The sequence below is a fragment of the Lycorma delicatula genome, chromosome 5 (assembly GCF_047948215.1).
Source record: "Lycorma delicatula isolate Av1 chromosome 5, ASM4794821v1, whole genome shotgun sequence".
Taxonomy (NCBI): Eukaryota; Metazoa; Arthropoda; class Insecta; order Hemiptera; family Fulgoridae; genus Lycorma; species Lycorma delicatula.
The window spans coordinates 113,041,588-113,066,850 of NC_134459.1; the positions used below are offsets into that span (position 1 = coordinate 113,041,588).

At 29.6% G+C, this 25,263-nt stretch overlaps 1 protein-coding gene across 1 annotated transcript in view; it reads left to right on the forward strand.

Moving 5' to 3' along the window:
* The first annotated feature begins 7,755 nt into the window (after nucleotides 1-7,755).
* LOC142325729 (max dimerization protein 1-like) overlaps nucleotides 7,756-25,263 on the forward strand; it is a 328,381-nt gene continuing 310,873 nt past the window's right edge. Inside the window, exon 1 of the mRNA XM_075367761.1 lies at nucleotides 7,756-7,913. Within this exon, the coding sequence (XP_075223876.1) occupies nucleotides 7,756-7,913 (158 nt within the window). The remainder of the gene's footprint in view (nucleotides 7,914-25,263) is intronic.

A 25,263-nucleotide genomic window follows, 5' to 3' on the forward strand; every position in this document is an offset into this window, starting at 1 on the left:
ATTAATGTATTTTTTAAAGCAGTTAAACATTTTTTTGTTAAAGTTTAAAAAAAAATTAATTTAGTGTAAAAAATTTTTTTCATATGTTGAGAACAAAAAATTTAAAGTGGTTATCAACAACCTCTCCTACTGAATAATATTCTCATATTATTAGATTCTCATCTAATTGTCTTATTTATCAAAATTGGTAGGAAGATGTAATTTTACTTTTCTCTGTATCTCTTTTATAATATTAGTAGGTATTACGATGTTATATAATAGTTTAAGTTTAATTAGTGAGAGTTAATTTTAACAAATTTCAATTCATTCATTTGCAGATAGTCGAGGATTTTTTAATTATATTTAACTTTACATAGCCTGCATTGAACTAAAATATTTTAAACTAAAACTCCAATTGGGTTGGTCTAGTGGTAATTTCGTCGTCGTAAATCATCTGATTTCTAAGTTGAAATTCTCAGGTTCAAATCCTAATAAAGGTAGTTACTTTTATTCGGATTTGAATAGTAGATCGTGGATACCGTTGTTCTTTGGTGGTTTTTTTTTTTTTTTGTTTAACCTTCTAGACCACCGTTATTGCTTTAGAATATGAGATTGATTACAATGTAGCGTGTGAAAATGCCATGCCTGACTGGGATTCGAACCCGGGACCTCCGAATGAGCATTTTTCCCGCAGAGGATGAGATGAATATTTTGTAGCGTGTGTGAAAAATGTCATGCCTAACCGGGATCTGAACTCCGGACTTGGTGGTTTGGTTTCAATTAACCACTCGTCTCTATAGTAGTCGACCTGAGTTTGTTCAAGACAACAAATTTACCGGTACCGTTACATTACACTGATAAGTCGCTAATGACTTTAATCGTTGATGTAACTATAAATAAAAGTATTTCAAAAAATATATATATTGCCTTTTGATTTTGATATTGCGGATTTTAAGTAGATTTTCTTAGGTCATAAATTTAAAAAAAGGGGAAAAATTATTTTTTTCGATAAATTCTAACCTACGAAAACAAAAATTGTATTTTTCCCCACATTACCTAACCACATTATTACTACAGTTATGTGTGAAATCTATATAAACAAATACTGTTCAGCTTCTCTTACTTTTTTATTTTTCTTAATCTAAATTATTGAATATTGTAATTTTAGAAAACGTGAATAGGTTTTCCTATCGAATTTTTTATTTTTTGACTTAGTGTTGGTACTTAACCTGCTCAGAATAATTGATCTTTTAATTTATATTAACGAAAGTTTGTACTTAATAGAAAAATTGAGTCTGTTAACTTACATAACCGAAATTCAAATTGGCTAATGAAAATGATGTTTGAGATGTTTTTTAAAAATACTGTATAAAATATTGTTCGGATTTTTATGTTTACATATTGTTATATACCTATTTTTCGGCTTATTCATTTTTCTGGTGTTCAATTTTAATAGTTTTTTTCGGTAAGATTTAAAAATTTTATTATTTTATTTAAATCTTTGAACAAGAAACATCTTACTCTGTTAGAATCTCTAAGTTTTATTGTTTTTTTTTTTTTAAGAAGATTTAACTTGTAATGCTATTACATATAGCAAAAGCTTTACTGTTTTTCTTTACTTTTTATAAAATACCTTTCTAATTTAATTCAAAAACGTGATAACACTAATAATTCTCTGAGGGTCATTTATGGAAATGTACTTCGAAGAACTATTATTTTAATTGATGTTCTACTGAAGTTTTAAAGAGTTTTATTCTGTCTGTCAATTCTGTTTTTTTCTTGTAATTCCGCACAAAACTTTACTCTCTTTAACTAAACGATAAGCCGCTTTTGAGTAAGCCGAAGCGAGTGTCTTGAGGGTTAATGCTTTTACAGAACTCTAAGGGTTGGGAGTTGTGGGTCGAAAGGGGATTTCGCTTAGAAGCAAGTGCCCTGCCCGGCCGAGTGTAACGGACCCCACTTCCCTACCGCTCCTTTCATTCTCTCTCTTTCTTCAACATCGTTCTATCATAATGCCGAGTGCGTATTATAATTAACTTTATTAAATTATTATTAACTTCTCTTTAACTGTAATTTAGAGCTATGTTTCATTAGATTATTTCATTTTAGAGATAAGATTTGACTTCGGGTATTTTTGTGAACGATTTATTATTGCAGTAAACGCCGTATTGCCTTTTACTGCTGTATTGCGTTTAGTCCGGCCTCAATTTAAATTTTCTAAACTCAGTCGGCTAGAATTAAGTTAAAATTATATTTTTTAATTAATGCGATACTAGAATTAAAAACCAGTAGAACTGGGGTACTTGGTGTTGTAGAAGTCGAAATTTAAAAAAACATATAACTGTTCACTTAAACAACTCTAACGTATTCAAAAACCATTGTAAGTCGAATAAGTCAACTGTAATTTTGAAAAAAATATTTAAAAAAAATAATTAATCGTAAATGGATCGTTTGATTTTTAACAGATTAAATTTTATTTTTATGTATTATATGAAATATTTCATATATTTGTTTATGTGTTTGAATACTCGCAAAATTACTGAAAAAATAATATTGCGGTTTAAAGTAATCGTATGTATGTGAGAGTGCGTATTTTAATGTAGTGCAAATAATTGAGATTACAGCATATCGATAGTTTTTTTTTTTCAACAAATATTCTATTGTTACGGTTACAAATAGTATAATCATAATTACTCCTATAACCATGTTTTCAAACCGAAAGTAAGGTATTCCAGGAACTTTGCATTTTTTTTTTTTTTTGTAATGATGAATTAATTTTAATTCACCACAGAGGCTTTTGAAGCTTGTACTTGGGAATATGAAATGGTAATTTTATAGTTATGAAAAATCTATTCCTGATTCGAACTAGGACCCGTGGATAAAAGACCTAGACGCTTCCACTCGCCACGGAGATCGCACTGTTAAATTTCTCAAAAACGTTTCGTTTGGTTTGGATTTTTACCATATTACACATACATATTTATATGTATATTTACACTTAAGTATTTAGATTTTTATGTGTAAATTTATTCATATAAATATTCTGGATCCTTTTATTTTAGTACTCCCAAGCAATTTTCACTAATTTATTGATTAATGTAATTATTGTTATATTTTTAAAAATACTAATTAATTTGATTTTTTTTTAAATTTTAATTTTTCAATATACTTGTGATTTCCGCCAAGTTATACAATAAAAAAAATTCGTTTCATTTTAAAGGCTTCAGCATTATGTTTGCTAGCCATTTAGATATTTTTTACTGTGATAGTGTTAAAAAAAATAAATAAATGTATAAATATTTTTCACTAATGTAGAGAAAAATTAACATTATTGTAGAGAAAATCTTAAATATTCCGTCACATTCGTGAATAGAATCCGGTTATATCCTTTTAAACCATTATTAAAGGTTTTAATTTCAGCATCTACTTTTCCTGTTCATACTAATGTAGTTAAACTTCGCGGCTCATAATTAAACCAATTATTATTTATATATATTAGCCCAAGTTCACTGTATTATTATTTAAAAATATGAGGGATTTTTTATTTTTGAATAGATCATATTAAAACGTAAAAAATTGAAGTTTCTTCATAAAACAAATCGAATATTGTCTGTAAGATTTGAAGAAAAAATATAGGGTAATTTTTAGACGGAAGTAATATTTTTTATACTTTTTTGTATAAATGTTTTATGAGTTTATTTTACGTAGAAAATAAAGTAGGTTGTTGTTTTAATAAAATTAAATTGATTTTTAAAATGCTGTAAAACCTTAATATTTCTTCTTATTACATTCGTAGTATCTTTTTTATGAAAGCTTGTTATAATGTTCATTACTTTTATTTTATTTTTACTCATTGTCGTATTACAATAAACCTTTTATTTTTATTTTTTTTTTAAACTATAAAATAGTATATTGTTGTTTTATGCATTTTTTATTTTAACATATATCGCCAACGAAATTTGATATAAGTAAATATTTTTATTACTTATAAAATTCTCTTTTTTATATTATTGTATACTGAACAAGATGTAAACAATGGTATGTAAATAAGCTAAAAAGGAAAAAAGAAACGGGTCTACAAAATAATTTGTGGTATCGACATCGTGTTGTTCCCGTTGTTGTCACGAGTGGAAGGAAGATAATATAGTATAAAGGCAAAAAAAAAAAAAGAATATAAAGGAAAATGTTGCTATTTTAAGACTGCACAATTTTACGATCGAATAGCGAAGTATATTATATCGGTTTGGATACCGAAAAGTTTTATATTCGAATTGAGATAATATAGAATTGCTGAATCAAATGTTGGCCGAACTGAGGTATAAAAAAAAGCGTATTATTTAGGTATACATCAACTTTAAAGCGCTGTAAATTATTTATGAAGTTTATGTTTACTTGGTCGGTTTATATTTATTTTTCCTTCCTTTATTATTTTGCCATTTGATTGGTTATTAGATTATTCCTTGATATGAAAAACGTTCAATAACCGAACTCATTTTTGTTAAATAACACGAATTATAATTCGGTTTAAAAAACAAAAAAAGAATGCAGGAGTAAATACTGTTAAATAATAAGACCGCTGAATGTTTATGATATACCAAAAATTAACCTAGCGTAAAATTAGTTGAATCGTGTAGTACCCGTGTAACTGTGAATTGTCGCAAACAACCTATTTTCACCATTGTTACTTTAAATCAATAAACTGCGATTAAATATTTAAATCGTGTTTTTATCCTAACCGTAACTTCATCAAATTTAATGATGATTACAGTCTATATTCCATATTCTAGATTAATGTGTACTGTTCCGTTAATATTTCAGATTAAACATTTTGACTTTAATTAAAATTTATTTTATTTGAAATTGATTTAGATTATATAAAGAAAATATGTTTTGGTTATTATCGGTTCATCGATCTCAATTACGGAATTTTATTAGCATGTTTGCCTTCTATCTGAAAGATTTTGGGAACGAATTTTGTTCAAGATTGGAATTTTTCATACTAAATTCATCTTTCATACACATGTATTTTGATTTCATCCGAGATATGTAAATTAGTAATAAATAAACAAATAGCGGTGTGTAATTTGTACACTAAATTTGTTTATTAAGGGTGCAATATTTTTTAATTGTTTAATCGTGCAATAGTTTAAGGGTATTGAAGTAGTTTGCATCAGTCGTTGCTAGTCGGTAAACAGTTACCGATTATATCGAAATTATTTAACTACTAACTGTTTGATCGTTTAAAATCTAAGAATAAAGTTATATATATGTGCACCTTTTTTATCAGAATATAACTAAACAAAATTTTCTATTTCTAAGAGATATAAGTCTTCGGTATAACGAATTCCACATAGCTTACATATTCTGCAGAAGTAAACTTTCTTAAACATTCCATAAACCAAACTAATATCTTATGTGAATGGTAAATATCTTACATTTTATTCGCATCTGTAGATTTTTTTTAATTCTCTACGATGTTTATTAAAACTGAATTGTGTGAAAATGTTTTAACGAATATCGGTCATAAATAAGGTTCTGCCTATTCATAAAATGGGACACTGTCGTTTGGGTGTCGTACTCTTTTTTTTATAAAAATTTAATTAGGCGTTATCTTTATTAGTATACTACATTGCGTTCTAACAAAAAGTGTAATAGTATGGTAAATGTAATAGTAGTGTAGTGTATGTCTTTAATAGTACGGCAAGTGTAGTTTAGGCTAATTTTTACGATTTTACGTCTTGTAGAACCTATTTTCACCATGTATTCTTCACTGAAGATAATACAGTACTCATTTTCTCATAAGATATATAAAATAATTCCGCAATATAACAGATATCCATCATCGGGCGTTTGTGTTTATATATATATAATATTCGAATACATGTACATATTGAGTATCTGCTTTTGGCGAAAGCAACAAATACAGTTCGTTTATTATTGTGTTGCGCTGTGCCGAAGAGAGGGTCTGTCTGGGAAAATTTATATCAATGTATTTTGGGTGGATATATATAGTAAAATTGATATAGAAAATACAGTGAAAGAGCCGGAACTTTTTAGGGCGGGAACGATGGGCATCAGACAAGGGGCATTGGGGATTTACTCTTCTTGCTGTGAACGTAACGTTGCGGCCCGTCTCCGGATAAACGGTACCGTGTGTGTATAACCAAACTTCTTCAGTTACATTCGCTTTCGTCCCCGTACGTATATTACTATATACCCCCTAAGAGTTATTTATGTTCTCTATACAGATATCAAAAGTTTCTTTCTGCTGGTTTTACAGACTGATTTATAGCCATCGAGAAGTTTTTCGAGCTAAATTTGCTGACAGGTTTATCCAGTATGTATTTTAACCCATCTCTTCTTCTCCGTCTTATCCACCGTCTCTCTTTCCCGTACTGTGCCTCCATCGCTTTTTTCTGTTCCTTATTTTACCCTTTCCTGCTTCTTCTTTTCTTGACGTTTTCCAGAAACCTTTTCAAAATAATAGCAGCAAAGTAAGTTTTTGTTTTGTTACACACCTTTTTAAAATTTTCCATTATTTAAGAGTGACGTTAAATTTTAGTCTTTGTTATTAATGATTATTATTTCTATCATAACTGACAAACATTTACGCCCTGTTTTAAAAATAAATTTCTGTACTATCTTTATAATCTTTTGTATTTTCTTCGCGTCTGACTTTTCCTCGACTGTCCGTCTGATTTCTGATAATTTAAAATTTATTATTTAACGTCTCTTTCCATAAATTTTTTCTCAGTTCTATTCTCTTTTTATTTTATTTTTTCCTTGAAGTATTAGCTAAATTTAACGTCACTAGATTTACTTCTTTGTTCTTTTATTCAGGATTTATTCATCAATATATTATAAAAAGTTTTATTGCCCCAAATTCGTTTCCGTTAATTCCATTTGACGTTTTCCTTTCATTCTTAAGAGATAATATATTAATTTGCAAGTAAAGATAATATTGAAATATTTCGTAATTTGTATTTATTGTATTCAGAAGTCAGGATGGGCTTTATGGGGTGAATTATTGTTTTATTAGCATACTTTTACATATTTATAACTTTTTTTTTGTGTTAAATTATTGAATTTCTCAGATAATAAGACAGTTTTAAGTTGTAATTAATATTTATCATTTTCTTATTTCATTTAATTTGTTTTATTAAATCGTTTATCAGAAGTATTATTTTTATATTCAGTTTTTTCTTATATTAGCGTATGTACATCAGCAGTAGCATTAATAAGTTTGTAAAATAAACACCAGTTTTCCTACTAGGAAAATTTTTTTATAACTTGGACACTTATTGATGATTAATATTTAATTTTATTTCTATTTACCAGAATGTTTTTTAAAAATTTTGTTATCATTTTATATTAATTCGATTTAAATGGATAAATTCATAGATTTAGATGGTAAATTCATAACTTTGAACTGATATTTATGACTGTTCGGTCACGCCAGATTTATGTACAGGTGGCGCTGCTGTAGCAGTGTATGTGGTCTTTATCGTTACGTGTTTTCACTTATGTTATGTTCAGATTTTTATTGAATATTAAAAAAAAAAACTGGTGAACATTTAATTATTTTGTATGATATGTTATAATTTAAACTATTGTACTTTATACTTCTGAATAAAATTTACTTATCGTCATCGGTACTAATTAATTATACAACCTTTTAGTAATTTATTCAATTTATAAATCGCCAGTTATAAAAAATAATAAAAAAAAAATATATTGCAACTGAGGTAATGAAAGCCAATTATGCCCAAACTCAGAATGCATTCACAGAAAAGTATTTTGTGGATGCACCAAACATACGGCAAGTTCCAAGAGACAGCGAATGTAGCAGATGCAGCCGAAAATGGTTTTCCGAAAGTACTAACACCAGAAAATTTGATCGAAGTGCAAGCTGCATATTCTGTTAATCCCAAAAGGTTTGTGCGACGCCTGTCTAGCCAGTCTGGTCTCTTCGTTGGTAGTGCCAGCACGGCATTGCGCAAGTGTTCAAAGATGCATCCGTACAGAATTCGTATTGTTCACAAGCTGTTACCTGAAGACACTGGAAAACTTTCTGTCAGTGGTTCATGTCATCTGTAACACCAGATGGGGAAGAACTCTATGATTGGTTTCAGTCTGACGAGGCACGGTTCCACCTCGAAGGATACGTGAATGTTTAGAATTCACTCATTTCGTGTACGGAAAGTCCACATTAGCCGCACGAGTTTCTTCTGCACGGACAAAAAGTGGGTGTTTGGTGTGCAATTTCACTTTGGCGAATCTTCATGACATTCTTTCACGGCATAGTGAACAGTGAACGGTACAAACAGATGGTGCAACAATTTGTAAACACTATACCTGCAGACCGGTGTGTGGTTACAGTACACGTAGTTTCAGTAGGACAGTGCTACGGCTTATATATCCAACAATACTTTCTTAGATCAGTGATTTCATTGGCAAGTGATTTCGATTGGTTGTGATCCCCTCCGTCTCCTGACTTTTTCTTGTGGGCATACCTTAAGAATGGAGTTTATAAAACTCATCCTCGCACCATTCCCAAATTGCGTAGCGAAATAGAACTATGTGCCGCTGCAGTTCCTCAACAAACATTACAGAATTTAAGAGCATGCAACGTCGTATTTAATTACATTAATCGCATAATCGAGGCCACTTTCAACAACTATTGTTATATACTCATTTTCCCATAAGGTTGCGTCACTTTTTGAACACTGTATTTATATAAACCTATTCATTATATCTTGACCTTGTTATATAGTTAAATTAAAACTAAACATTCCATTTTTTCTCGTTTTTTAATTAGAAAGTTTAATGATAAAAATATTTCTGTTTTTATGATATATTTTAGACTCGTATACTATGTATATTATTTTTCTTTGTTAACTTATAATAATTGGATATTTTTTATGTATTTATTTCAACAAGTCCATGAAAGTGGTTATTACTAAAAAGTGTGCTATATTACTAAAAAAAGCAACTTTTTTTAAATTATATATTTGTAGTTTAAGATTAAATTGTTTTTTCTCTTCGGTCTTTTATTTCATTTACCCGTTCGCCCGTCTTTGAATACATTGTGTTTCTCCATTTCCATTTATTCATAAATTCTGCTAACCCAAAAAGGGACAACCAGTCGCTCTTTCAAAGCGGCAAATGGTTATCGTAATATGTTGAGGCGTTGCTAATGGGACCCTTAAACCCCCTTTTATTCCGAGTTTCGGTTGTAGTAAAAGCATGGATCTACCAGATGCCGTATATTTTAATAAAATAAAAAATTTTTTAAATTAAATTGTATACATAGTTTTCGTGTTTCTAACTTAGAATTTCTTATTTTCGATTCTGTCTTCGGGATTTGTACTTTACAAAAATCAAAATCTTTTAATATCGATTTGTCACCGAAGTTATGTTTTCAAATTTCGATTTTAACCGAGCTAAAGAAGGAAACTTTGTTCGGGTCGTATATGTTATTAATTTGCCCTTCAACACAAAGTGCTTGTACCGATTTTTTTATGAATTGTTTTAAAACGGCTCTCCCAAGTAACACTTGTGATTTTAGCGACTTTGGCATATCAAAATGTTAAACAATAATCTGTACCTTTATATATAAACGTAAATAATTTTTTTTAAATATTTTAGTAAAATAATTAAACTTATAAATTATTTATTAAATTTAATAAATCTAAAATTTATTTTTGAAAATAAATATGGTTTATCATTAATTAATTATAGAGTTTTCAAATAAAGTTGCAGGAAAGCTTTTTTTAAACACACGCACATGAGTGCCAGTGGCACTCGGAGGACAGACCTGCGTAACAACACAGTGTAACAATAAAAAATAAAAACTTAACTATCATTTAATATATTTTAAGCCTCTACAGAATTATAGAAAATCCCAATCAGAAATTGTATCATGTTTTCTTCCTTTTCTTTTGTAAAAATAGAACAATCTGTTTACTCTTATGATAGTTTTTTTTAACATAACTTACTTCAGATCAACGGTTTTGTTTTAGGCAGATTTCATAAGAAACACCCATTGTAATGGGTACCATGATTCGACTTCCGGAAAATTTCGACATATCTTCGCGTTTCACATTCTCTAGACCCCAAAACCACCGTCAGTTCAACAGTTCATATATATAATTTCACTTTCTTGTGGACACGATAACTGCCGTAATTTTGCGCCAATCACTTTCAAATTGATACATGAAATATAACGGCCCAAAATCTCGGTCGAATTCTTTAATGGGCAAAATCGAATCATATGGTTGGCAAGGGGTGGGGGGGGTGATTTCGAACAAAAACAAAATATCGCTATAACTTTCTTATTAAGTAAAATATCGAATTCGTTTAAAATTCCTACTATTCTTTGGATAAGGACCTAATACTTATCTAAGTAAAGTTTTTTAATATCACCAACCATTGGTCCACCAGGGGATGGAAAAAATGGAGTTTCGAAGACAAAAAATCATACCTTCCTTAATAGGCACAGTATCGTATCAGTTTAAAGTGGTCATTGTCCTCTAAACATTACTTAAAACTTTTGTCTAAACAATTTTTGATATGAGTAACCCTTACGGCAAGGGTTGACCAAAATGTTGCTGGAATTGTAAGAAGATGGGCTTTCTCGTATGCTAACATGAGAACTTTTTTCACATGTAACCGTTGTTGTATTGCGTATATTTGAAGTTTGTCTCAACTTTAAGGTGGAAATCTTATTTATCCCCTACGTAGCACCGGTGAAATCTATTTCCTCCTTCCGGCGTGCCGAAAAGGATTTTTTTTTTAAATTTAATATATAATATACCATTATTCTGTTAAATACATATGTTGCCTACATTATGTCGTTACCCTTAGCATACGTTTTACATTAGTTTTTTTAACGTCTATCCAACTCGCGAACAGTTGCTCCAGTAAGAGTGTTTTTCGTGTTTGTATATACAATATTAATATGACAACGTTCTTTTTTTTTAATTGTATTATTTTAATAAATTATTATTTATTATCTTATTTATTCTTTTTTTTATATTTATTTATATAATTTAGCTAATTTCTTTATTAGTTATATATTAAAATAAATTTTCTTCGTTTTACGTAATTTAAATGCTTCGATTAATTGAATTATTATATTAAATAATAAAACAATGCATTCATTTGAATTTAGTTTACGTTAGATTCAGTTAAATAGTGACGACTGTGGTCGTGAGTTTCTTTTGAGGGATAAAAAAAAATCCATTTCTTATTGTCGGTGGAAAGAATAGTTCAAATGTATAATGCATGTTATGGGACATCTAGTGGTATAGTTTTCATGCTTCGTTAGAAATCATCAATACAGTTACCAGTACTGCTATACTGCACTTTGTTATTTTTAACTGCCATTGTTGATGATGACATTTACTGTCCTCAATTCGCTGTTACAATTCATTGCATCATAAAAAATTTCTATAAATCTCTAATGTTTCTGTTTTAGTCATTATTTCTTTTCCTTTATTGCTTTTTCTTACATTTCGGTTTTCTGTGTGACATCATAGGTATAAATCTCAGTTCGTTATAACTGTTTGAAATAATAATTTTTTTGTCGTTTTATTTATACGATAGGTGATGAACTAATGTTACAACAGTAAATCAACTACGTATGTATGATTAATTAAATTGACTTTTGTTTGTATTTTAGGTATTAATATATTTCTTGTATGCAATTAATTTTTTTTTCCGTGTTGCGGGATTAATACAAATAGTCTGTTTTTAAATTCTTATTTTACCATTTATTATTTACTAAACTAATTACGTTTAAGTGCTTCTCTTGTGTAATATATTTACTAGAATAATGAATAATGTGTCGATTTTTTTCATTAGAAACTAGATTCATTATGTGGAGGGGGAAGTCAGTTGTTTATTGGCTGATGGTATTACGGATTCACGATAAAAAATCAGCCAATGATCAATTGATTTCCCCCAGCTCTTCAATATTTTAGTTACCGTATGAGTAATATTTAAAAGCTGACACTACTTACTGATAACAGAATTATCTTTATATACTTAATTATACTTTATATATGAAATATTAGTTTTACTTATCGAATTTTCCCAAGTTAATTTCAAATTATGATTTATTTAACTACACGGGATTCTTTAATTTTTCTCTATTGAATTTTATTTCCCATCTGTCTAAAGAAATATGGAAAGATTTTGGATTTTAGAAACTTTCCATATTTCTTTAATTTGAATTTTTAGAATTATGTTGCAGTAGAATTTCAGTCTTTCGAAATAAGTGAAATATGAAATTCATAGAGTTGTAAATTTTGGATAGTTGAATGTACAAAGCAGTTTGTATGTATGTAAAAATAATTACATATTTGCTGTTGTAAATATTTTTTTATTCCGAGATATTGACCTGGATTCACTATGAACAATTATCATTACGATTAATGTGTAAATTTAAAAAAAAATGTTTTCATACCTTGAAAGAACAAAATTTTCTTTATCTAAATAAAGCTGGCCAGTTTTTTGTAGTTAACGTGCTGGATTCTAGAGTAGCAGCTGGTCTCGAGTTCGTTTCCCGAAAAGATCTGGTATTATTCGTTTATTCGCTGATCATTTAATCTCTTTTATCCTTCTTGTAAAAATACGCCTCCAGCGTATAAGAAAGAAATTTTAATGCAATATTAAAACATGCACGTGATTTCTTTTAATCATATTTATGTACGGATCTTATAAACAATACAGTTTTCTCAATTATATTTGTATCTATCATTTTTTATTACTTTTTTAAAATGTTTTTTTTATCTTTTAAATATGTGATATACACTTGTTTTTCTTCTGACAACGAATTTGGGATGTTAATATTATTTACTCATAACATAATTTAGGGATATTACATTTGTGGTATTTATTTTTATTCGGTTATTAGACCAAATACTTATATTATATAGTGAACAGGAAAAAAAGCTGATGCCGAAACTTTTGGTTGTATGCTTGTGAACAAGTACACCACTTCATTTAAAGAAAGTAACGACGCATAAACTTGTTTAGATTTTAAAATATTAAATAATTAATTGAAAACTAATTAATTCTCCGTATGTAAATTATTTTTATTTAATAAGAAACTTTAATTTTGTGTTTGTTAATAAGTAGCTGGTTTTAACATCTATGGGTAAATACTTGCATTTGTTAAGTTAAGATGACAATAGAAAAATCTCCATAAAAGCTGGAAACACATCATGATGGGGATATAGACTGCAGGGTGTAAGACCGCCTACTCCATTTCAGTTCTAATGAGCTCTTTTATTCACAAGTCTTATGTACTTTTATTTGGACTACCCTCTAAGTTTTAACCCTCGTATTATAAAAAAACAACCCTCGTTCAAATCCTTGATCTAACATTCCACAAGAGTCAACCATTTCATTCATTATGCAACCATTTATTAGTTATAAAAGTAGTTTAAGTTTTTGGATATTTTCATCCATTAATCTTATTAATATTAATTTTTGGTTAAGTAATTGTTTTCATATTAATTGTTTTGGAAAGCTCTATGTAATTCCAAAATATGATGCATTTCAGTTATGAATAACACAGTTGCTATTGGCTGGAAGTTTTTTTTAACCACAATAACATTTTAAAGTTTAAATTATTAGAAAAATTATATATAAATTCTGTCAAAAAAGTACCTGGAATTTGTATTTTAAAAGTCCCGCGCTAATGACTTTTAAAAATCTTTTTTCTGTAAGATGGTAGCACTGTACTTAATTACTACGCCCAAAACGAGCACGATGTGTCTACCGGTTTATTTACAGCAGCTGGGTTGAATCCGTCCACTTTACTAGTGCATCACGATTTGTAAAATGAACAAAATTATTGAACAAGAGTTTTCCTTAAATTTTGTGTTGCGAACGGAATTTCATGTGCCGACTCGCTAAAAATGTTAGAAAAGATTTATGTTGAATTGGTTTTATCAAAAGTATGTGTTTACAAGTAGTAAAAAGCGTTCAAGGAAGGCCAAGAGATCGTTGAAGACATGCCTCGTTTTGGACGACCTTCGATCTCCTCAACCGATGAAAACATCGAAACAGTGAAGGACATTGTGCTCGATAATTGTCATTTTAGCTTAAGAGCGATAGCTCTTGACTTTAATGTCTTTCACGAGTCTGTTCGTTCGATTTTGGTGGATTTTTGGCATGAGACGCGACGCCGCACGCTTTATTCCAAAAGAGCTAATTTTCTTCAAAAATAGTACTGTTAGCAGGTTTTTTTTTAGATATGCTGAACCGTGCTAGTTGTGATCCGACGTTCGTGGATCGCATCATAACTGGTGACATGGGTCTACGAGTTTGACATGTAAACAAGTCAACATTCATCCGAATGGAGGACAAAAGACGAGCCGAAACCGCAAAAAACTACGTCAAAGTCGCTCAAAAGTCAAGGTGCTTCTCATTGTTTTCTTCGATATTTGTGTTTTGGTTGATCAACCACCATATTGATCAGATCTGGCCCCGTGTGACTTATCTGTTCCTGAAGCTAAAATTACCACTCCGGGGTACTCCCCCCCCACTCCCCTTTTGACTCAATTGAAGGCATAAAGCAAAATTCGTGGAACGAGCTGAAGGCCATACCGGTAAGGGCCTATCCAAGTTTTGGATTTTCCAAAACTGGAAAATCCCTGGCATATGTGTGTTTCATCAAATGGGGCCTACTTTGAAGGCGAAAAAATAAATTGATGAATAAATAAAAATTGTGCGTTTTATTTAACAATTCCCGGTATTTTGACAGTGCAGTACATCTGGAAATATTTTTAAAAAATACTTTTTTAACTTAAAAATGTAACTATTCATTATTAAATCTGTGGATCAAGTCAAGCTATGTAAAATACTCGAGACGTTACATTTTTTCATTTTTTACTCATTTTGTGTTTTTAAATGATTTCGTATTTATCAGCAGTTTTTTTTAATAAAATATTTGATAATACATATTTTTATATAACATGTAGATATCTAAAACGGAATGACTTGAAGATTTCTGCAGTTCCGCTAGTGTTAGCTAAGAACATAAAAATTGTTAATTGTACACATTTCTTTTCATTTATTTATTCCTTGTACATTATATTTGTTTTATTTTTTACAATTTTGTGAATTTCAGAGCAATTTATTTTTATTTTGAACGAAATAATAATCTTAACATTTTTCATGTTTTCAATAGTTTTTAAAAATTGATTATTTTTACTTTTATGACTACTTAAAACAAACTTTTTATGACTACTTAGAAAACATGACGTAGTAGAAACTCCAGATTCATGTATTACTCTGTTTTAAGGTGAGTAGAAGGTTGTAAAAATTCAGAAACATTCGATTATCAACTTCATGATTCTCAGTTGTTAACTGAATAGTAAATAATTTTATTTAAAAAAATAATTTGCTGATCTTCGTAGCTTAGTAGTTAGCGACTCGGAATTTCGTGCGGAGGTCCCTGGTTCGAATTCTGGCGAATTCGGGCGCGGGCATGGCATCTTCTCATACGCTACCAATTTCCACCGGGCTAGTAACCAACGCTGTTTATGCTCGCTCGTTGATAACAAAATAATATCCGAGTAAAAGAAGATTTTAAAAACCGAGCAAAAAAGTGAACTTAATGTTAAATATATTTTGTATATAAATAAACGTGATTGATATTTGCTACATTCTTACAAACAAATAAAATTTAATTGGGTCTTAACAGTAATTTATTTAATTTTAAGTCAAATTAAAAATCAATTATTGTATGAAAATTATTATTTTATACAGCATGGAAGTTCATTATGTAGAGACAAATTTATTACGTTCTAAAGGTTCTTTGACGTAGATTATCGGGCCTAACTAAATTCGGCCCGATAATCAGATTTTTTAAGAAAATCTGGGCTTTTAAATTGGAAATCTCTAATCGTTGGCGTATTTCTTTGTTAAGAAATTTTGATTTTTAATTTTGAAGATTATTATTACAGCATATAGTTCTCATATTCATATTTTTTGGTTTGAAGACGCACCTGGTTAAAAACTTAGTCCAGAAGTTAAGGATAGAAGGAATTATGATATTCTCATCAAAATATTTCAGCTTGATAAATTGTATGAAGTTAATCTGTCTAACGTCTGTTATTTTTATTGTCGAGGTAAAGATATTTACTACTTTCATTTGATTACGGAATTATGTAAACTTTTACTGTCAACAAAAAAAAGGAGCTAATATAAAATAGGGTGGAAATTAAAATATTTAGTAGATAGACGAAGGAGAGGAATGATTCAGTTTGTTTCCGATTAGCTGTACTACTTCAAAGATTTATCAGATGACTCGTGAGTGTTTTTTTGTATATACAAATACAAACTGAGGAAAACGTTTTGTGTTAACATTTAAATTAAATTAGCCCGCAGTTTTTTTATTAATTTGTTAACCATGGGATAAATGCATGATACTTTTAATTTTAAAAGTATTTAGGTAAAATTATATACTAAACATAAGAGTTTTTGAAGTTATATGAAACGAAAGAATTATTTTTATTATAATATTACATAAGTATTAAACAAGTTTATTAAATTGTACTGTAATTCAAATGTTAAAATCTTCTCATTCTTAAATTTGTGTAATTCCGAATGTATTTGGTCTAATATTTTATTTTTTAGTATTATTTGAAGTACGATAATATTGATGATCCAATTGTAAGGTGTTTTCTGTTATTAAAAACGTTATTACACATACCTATGTATTTCATAAAATGATTTGAATATTGTTAATAGAATTCGCACGAAACCAATCGACGATTTAACGATAACATTTTATTCTGTTAGTAGACACCCAAATATTTTGTATAAATTTTATTGAAAATTACTTGGGGTTTTCATTGTTAATTTGTTAGATTGTATTTTATTACTTAGTACGTGTCGTTATACGGGAAAACCTGTTTATTTTTCCTTAATTGTCATCTTTTTCACATACATTTTCCACAACCTGATGTAAAGTATAGAGTTAAAAAAAAATTTCGTTCATTATTTATCTAAACAAAATAGAGTTAAATTTGATAATATTTTTAATTTCGTAAATTCAAGACAGTTTTTTTTACATTATAGTGAAAGCGTTATTCTACATTGTAACGACGTAGAAACAAAATCCAAAACCTCTACGTATATTTTATTTTACAGTAAATACAAATGTCGGTTGGATTCATGAACAATAGCTGAGTTTTATTTTTATAACTTATTTTAACCGGCTTCAAAAGAAAAATTACATCATTTAGATGATTTTAAAGTGGTTTTCATTTCTGTGTTATCATTATTGCATAGGGTCTGCTAGCGTAATAATATCATTTCGATTATTAAAGTGTTTTACCGTAAAAAATCAAGAAAATTACTAAAAAAAACTTTGGAGAAAATTTTCCATATTCCAATATTCCAGGAAGGCTTAGCTCGCGTTTGGCAGTAGTCTTTGTTAGATTCTTTTCATATCTTTATCAATGCGGCTAATTTTCTCGCTTTTAGTATCGTGTGAATGTTACTTGTTTTTCAAACCTAACCTGTATTTTAAAATACATTTAAACGATTTAGAACATTGTAAAATTTAAAAAAAATAAAATAATAATGAATAAAAAATAATAAAATTAAAAAAATAAATAAAATAATTTAAAAAGGTACTTTTAAAAGTAATTTTATAATATATATGAAAAAAAAATTGTCTAAATTTCAAAGCCTGCGCTAAATTAAGGCTTTATAAATTGTTTTCAGTTGGTACCGATCTCTAATAATCAAAATTTAAAAAAAGGAGTGAAAAAATTATTATATTCTACATTGGAGTAGGTTTTTTGAAGTTGAATTTATTTTTTATTGTTTAGAAATTTATAATATTTTATACCCGAATTTGTTATTCACCTTTAAAAACTAAAAACAATAAAAGAATAAATGTAATTAATAATAATAAAATAAAATAGTGCTTTTACTCATTTTTATTAATTATCTTTGTATATTTTGCATCCCTAACAAAATATAACGTTTTGCTTGTTTTCCTTTTATTCATTACTGAAATATATCTGTCCTGTGGATTCATCACATAAAAACAGCTTTTATTAATATTTTTATTTTAGAAACACCCAAAGGTGTAACTACAATAAAAATATCTTACATTTATTTATCTTAAATAAAAATACTTTGGGTAGTTACAACTACCCAAAAGGAGTGATAATTTTTTGCAATTCATATTGTTTTCTGATTCTTAATTGCTAGTTTATCGGGAGAATTAATTAAATTTTTTCCATGTTTTTATGTTTCTGTAATTCGTAACGAGAAACTTGACCGCAAATAAATCGTACCGTTTTTAAGCGAGCAAGCTTTTAAGAATGTTTTCGTTATTGCTGTTTTTATCTATTTTATTGCCCTGTCGTATTTTTAAAGTCCGTTTAACGTGTTTTGTTGATAAGACTTGGATTCAGTAAATGTGTTGGCACCGAATGACACCGACCCCGATTAATGGTGGTGGACCGAAAGATCATCGTGTGTGTCCGTGTGTTTTTGTGTATTAAGTTTTGCTAGCGGTGGCGGTAGGATCTCGTGCGGGACAGTGTAGAGCTTTCGATTAAAAAAAAGCCGGTTCGGATTGAGAGTTTTATGTTGATCCACAGCCGCAGAGATCTGATCTGCTCTGGAATTTATGTCTTGGCGTCGAATCCGGCGACTCCGTGCAAGTGGTTTCACCCATAATTCTTCCTCGTGAAATGACAGTTTTTATCGAAATGGGATTTTTATTGACAATCTGCAACCCAGTTGGGATGCGGTTCATTCAGTGCCGCTTCGTCTGTCCTGCCGAGATAAAGCAACGCCTTGTCCTATCTAGTTCTCTCCTATTCTGCTTCGTTCTCAGTTTTTTCTTTCATTATTTTTTTCATTTATTATCTTTTTTTACGCTTATCTCTTTCGTTTCCTAACTTAATTTTATCGCCAGCAATATTTCTTGATAAAAGAGTAGTTGATCATCTACCGTTTTATTATAAATGGAATCTTTACAGTTTATAGAGTTTTCAGAAATATTCTAGGGTTAAACATAATACGCTTATAAAACTTTACTTTATTTAAATTTAATTTAAGATTTTAGTATTAAATAGTTTAGTACTATAATTTTAACTATAAAGTTTATTACATTGCGATCGGAAAACAAAAAATTACCATTACTCTTATGTATGCATAAAGATAATAGAGCTTCTTATTACACCGGAATATTCTGTTCATATAAAATTATGTTCTTAGATTACAACAATTTTCATTGATCTTTTTTGGTTATTATTAGGGATTGTGTCTCCACAACTCCTGGAGAGTCTGTTTATATTTTTATGATTAATTTACGAAAAGATCAGTATTGATAGCTTTGACACAAAGACAAAAAAAACTAAAATAAATTTCGGGCCTGTACACCATATTTTTGAAACACAAACCCTAATTTATCTCAACCTCATTAATTAGGGTATAAAATAAATGAAAAAAAAAAAAATACTCGAAAATATAGAATATATTTTCTCTCTTTTATAGGGTGAAGGAGAATTTATTCTTTTATATATTATAGGATTTATTAATCATATTTTGTACGAAAAACGACTGTAAATATAAATAAAAATAAACAAAAATATATATATGTATATAAATATAGATCATGGATTTAATATATAAATCATAATAAACTTGAAGTTGATTGATTTTAAAATAAAAATACACAAATTCAGTGTTTATTATTTATATTAGTAAAATTAAATTTGCCTGTATTTTGAAATATTTGAAAGCTTTACATATATATATATATATTTTTTTTTTTATAGGCCTATGTATTTTCGTTTTCTAATAGGGAGTTTTCAAAGACAGGTAGCGGTCTGAGAAGCAAGATACATAATTCGCTAAAGTAGATTTCTCGGCATAAACAAGTTGAAATTTCATTTGGTGTTTCAGGCCAGAGAAACTCAAATACCTTTTAAAAAAAAATTATTAAAATTAAAAACCTCGATACATTGGTAAAACTGGAAATAGAGATAAATTAATATTGAAATATTTTGTTTTATTATACAATAGCATATCTTTTTCGAAATATCTATAGACTTTTGAAATATTATATGAATCAATCAATCGGTCAAAATTCTAGTCGGTTTTATTTACAACATTGAAATAAACAGTTTCAAATTTTTCTGAAAAAGTTTTTTTCAAGGTAAGTTATTTGAATTAGGAAAAGTACAAAGCAGTAAGCAACCTCTTTTTTCAATACGATTTTATATTTTATAATCTTTCAAAAGGATTTCCGCCACACATTATACACTTCTCCATCTTTCGAAACCAGTCTTCAAAGAAATCCTGTCATTTTCGTCGGAAATCTGGGCACATTCATCTTCCCAAGCCCTTAGGAGATCATCATCACTCGTAAAATGCCTCCCTTTCACTCTGTTCTTGGACGATCATCGCGAAGTCGCTTGGAGCGAAATTAGGACTGAAGGAGGATCTTTAACACTTTTATTCCATTACTGCCAAATACTCAAATCCCAAACTTTAGAACGGTGCGCTGAAGCGTTATCGTGAAAAAGAAAACATGTGTCCATTCTTTATGTAGCTTCTCTACTTAAGGCATACATTCCTCGGTGTACCACTTCCCTATAACTGTCGTCTTGAGTTTCTAACACGGCTCGTTCTAAAGCTCCTCCAACACTAAAAAAATACTGCCATCTTCTCTTCTTCACCGATCTGGATTTTCGAACAGGCACGGGGTCTCCCATCTTCGAACACCCACACTTTGTCCTTGGCCGGGACGTCGTAATAGTACAACCAAGTTTCATCACATGTCACAGTAATGTTCACGTAGGTAAACTATTTTCCCATTTTCAAACGTTTTCAGCATTTCACGGCAACATGAAATGTTGCCGTGAAATTTCATTCAAATTGATGTAATTACTGAACGATGTTTCTCAGTCAGAATCCTAATAATATGTATTTTAATTACGAAATTATTGAATTAAGATTTTAATTTTGGTCGCCTTAATTTAATTTGATGTTATACGATTTTTAATTTGGTCTTCTCTAACTGTTTATGTAATATCTGTGAACAAATATTTCTCTCCTTTTTTTTAGTATATTAAAATATGGATTTGAATGTGTGAATGTACGCGCGCGATCCAGTGACGGTGGTTGTGAATATATCTCCCGTGAAAATTTTGGTGAGATTTCCATTTCTGTTTGTAGATTCTTTTGTTACATTGCATTACTGAATCGCTTTCATCTCAACGATGTTGTTTGTTCTTCGTGAGTTTGAATTCAAATGAGTGTGTTTAACGTACGTACTATATAGAGTTGTTACCGAGGGATTGGTGTACATTCATACGTGGCCATTACTCTCTTATCCGGGCATTTATATGCATGTATCTATATGTACAATTGAAGAGCGGTTTCGGATCAGAGAGAAAGCGCATGTTTGGTGCATAGGGAGGCCTATGTAATACTAATGGATGCTAAGGTTTGTTCAGCTAATACCGCATTATGTTTGCAGTAGCTAAATGGTAGGGTACTGTAGTGCGTGGTGTGTTCGTTTATGTACATATATATGTAGATGGAGGTTATTACTGAATGGAAAGGAGTGGAATACTGTCGAGTGATGTATTACCAAGAGGGGGAAAATTATTCTCGTTAATCCAATAAGATGTTGATATTATATGTGTCGTCAATAAAGTAATGGGTTCATTTCGGTAGTGGTCAGATTTCACACAGACGGGCGCGCTGGTTCGTGTGTACAAAAACCGTGCGTGTATCCGATTGCATTCTCTTTGTTAACAGTAAAACTATGATTTAAACTTTTTGATTCTTTAAGTTTTCATTCCTAAGTTTTACCTGTTAAGAAATCGTGGAGATTTTAAAACTGGCAAGTTTTGTACTTGTTTCTCGTTTCTCATACGTAACTTGAAATATAACAAACATTTTTCAAAGTTTAATTCGTTTCATTGACAGCTTCTATTGTCTATGTTCTCACATCTTTTCTCGATTAAATTATTGTACTTTCTTTAGTTATGCAGCTCTCGTTTAGCCTCACGATCATTATATTTAAAAAAGACACAGCGTATTTTATTTTTTCTTAGTCAGTTAAATTTTTTGTTTCTGTGTAGCTTAATTTTATTAATTATTTTTTTCTATTCATTAGTCCTCAATTAACCACTGACTAGAACAAAAAATCTATGAACACATTTCAGTTTGCAGTAAATGCATTACACTATTTTGGAGGAAAATGTTTGAATTTTTAACATTCCTCTCCCTTTCTATAATTATAAAATATATAAATACAAATATTTGATTTGGTTTTGAGGTAAAACTTTGTTCCTCAAGTTGCTGTTTTAGTAAAATTTTACCATTACAGTGTTGGGAAGAACGATTTAAATATTGAAAAAATATGGTACTGCTTTAACAAGAATAAAAAAAAGTCCCATAATTATATTTTAAAATATTTTTATTACAACTTCTAAAATCTAACCTTGATATTATAAAACTATTTTTAGAAACTGAAAGAATATTCAATAATTATCGTAGTATCTCTTTGATTGTCGCAGCCTGTATGGTACAGATATAATTTTACGCAAAACATGTGCAAACATGTAGCGTTTGTTTATAATATTCACAAACACATTTCTGTTTAAAAAATTTGTAGGCTTAATTTTTTACTTTTTTTTCTGTTGAGTACAACTTAGGGAAACCCCCGGAGCTGCTAAGCTGCAAGCTATTAAATTACATTTGGATGTAGTTCTTTCACCGAATTTCTTGGGCGTGTTTGAAGCTTATTGCTTGTGTCATAAATTAGATCTCGTTACTTGTAATTAACTTACAGATAAGTGGTATTATTATCTACTGATAATGTAGTCTTATAACGTATAGAACGAGAAACTGTTTACTTAGGTATCAAATTAGATTGACACAATCCACCCTTTTCCATACCGTGGCGCCGCATCGAGGAAGCTATAGATGCCATTTCCGTCGCTTCTCCCCGTCCCTCTTACACATAGTCTGAATAGTTTACATATTGATAATAAGCGACATATGTCCTCTGTTTGATGGTATACAAACAATTATCAAAGCTCTTATAGTTTCCGTAAAGTAAGCGTCTCAAATTACCATTTTTTGAACATTGGAAACTGCTTGTCTATTCTTTATCTGGATTTGTAGTAGGGTAAAGTTTTAAAATTATTTAAAAAATTTTGGAGAATGGAATAAGTGCAGGAGAAAAAGTTTATCTTATTTATAAATTATACTAATTCCTTTCCTGGTAGACTTAAGAAGAAAAGACTAAAAAGGCATGGTAGTAGTTTCATGAACATTATTTTCAAATATATGGGAAAATAAAAACTTTTGCTAAGTAAAATTAATAGTTAATACAATTGTTACGAGTATCACACTACAAATTAAAATTACATACATCTTTGTTATTGCGTTTTCAATAATGTATTAGTTTATCAATTACTTGTATTATCCGATTAGGCATCTAATTAGCAAAATCCATATTATGGATAGAATAACGATTCCAACGACAGTCCCATCCGAGTCAGTGACCTATGTTTTTATAAAGTAATTCGTAAACTTTATTTCCGTTGAACTTATAGGTATAAGGTTTTTTTTTTTAAAAAAATTACGTAAAAAATATTAAATTGAAATATTTTACGTTAAAAATTTTTTTAGACTAATGATTTACATAACTTTACACTTTATTAACTAATAAAATTATTTCATTATTAATGTTATAGAGTGTAAAAACACCCTAATCGGTAATCTATTTTATTAAAATATAATAATTATTATATATATTATATAGTTATATAGTTATATATATAACTATATATATATAGTTATATATATATAACTATATATATATAGTTATTTAATAGCTGCCTTGTGGTAAAAGTCAATTATATTCTGTTTATCGTTAATAATGGTGTTATTTTAGTTTCTTAAGGGACCACGTCTCACATTTATTGTAATTAGCGTCGCTGGTAAATGTTGTAGTACTACTCAGTCGGGATCACGTTTTTTTCATCAATTTATCTTCCTTTATCTGTAAAGATTACGTTGACCGATATTCTCTGGGGTGTATTGAATGGTAGTTGGTTGTAGTGTATAGCTTGTAGCCTATTAGATGTAGAGGTCACCATATCATATATATATATATATATATATATAAGCACTTGAAAGGTCCTTGAGCGAGATAATGGGGAGATTATGGCTTATACTATATATATATATATATTATGTGAGTATAGTACGTATAACAGAGGCAACAACAAGAGCCGAGAGGAGTTGCAACAGCAAACCTCTCCGCCCTGCAAGGCATATTTGAAGTAGATTTAACTGTTATGGAATCCGGATACGACCAGGATCTGCTTCCGTTACCTCTCTCCTATCGTAGAAGCGCATTTTATGTATTCTACCAGCTCCCTCCGAGACCCCTATATAAACCTGGTCGAGCGGAGAATAGTATGGTCGCGCTAGTAGAAGAGGCATCTCTGTTGCATTTTGTGTAAATAAAAGGGGTTGCTGTTTGGTCGGGTTAGTTGAAAAGGGAAAATGGGGGCGCTGTACTTATTTATTCTGTTTGCGGATTCATGTTCCCTTTAACTACTGGCTGTACCCTTCTCTGCTCTATCCCCTCTATTTCACTCTCTCTCTCTTTCCCTCCATTCCCTCTATAATTTTACCCCTTCCGTTCCATCTGTTATAATCAAGCTCTTTTCAACGTTCAATCTGATTTAACCTGACTGACTTTTGCTCTTGAATAATATCAAAATTAATGGATTGAATTTTAATTATGCATATAAATGCATCGTGGAACGCCCGCCCCCTTTGGTTGGCTGATGCATTTTATTTTTGCTCGTTCGTTTATTCTTCATAATTTTCACTTTTATCATATTTGTCGTGGGTAAAACTGAAAAAAGTCGATTAAAAAACCCTATTCAATATCATTCATGTTTTTGGTTCATTGAATCTGTTATGAGTCATTAATATGATCATTTTCTGTTTTACTGTGTACCCTCTCTTTAGTATAAATGTACGTATATGCAGTGGTTTAGTTTTATTAATACATCGTATTTATAGTTCGAGTACTTCTCAAGCTTAGTTAAAAACTCAGATCTTGTATTTTTCCAATATAAATTGCGTGGTAAAAAGAAATTTATGTGTTATTTTAGTGAAAAAGTTTGTTTATTTTAAAATTCTGGGCTCCTGAATGCGAAATTGTTATTCAATTCGTCACTTTTTATTATATAGGTTTAG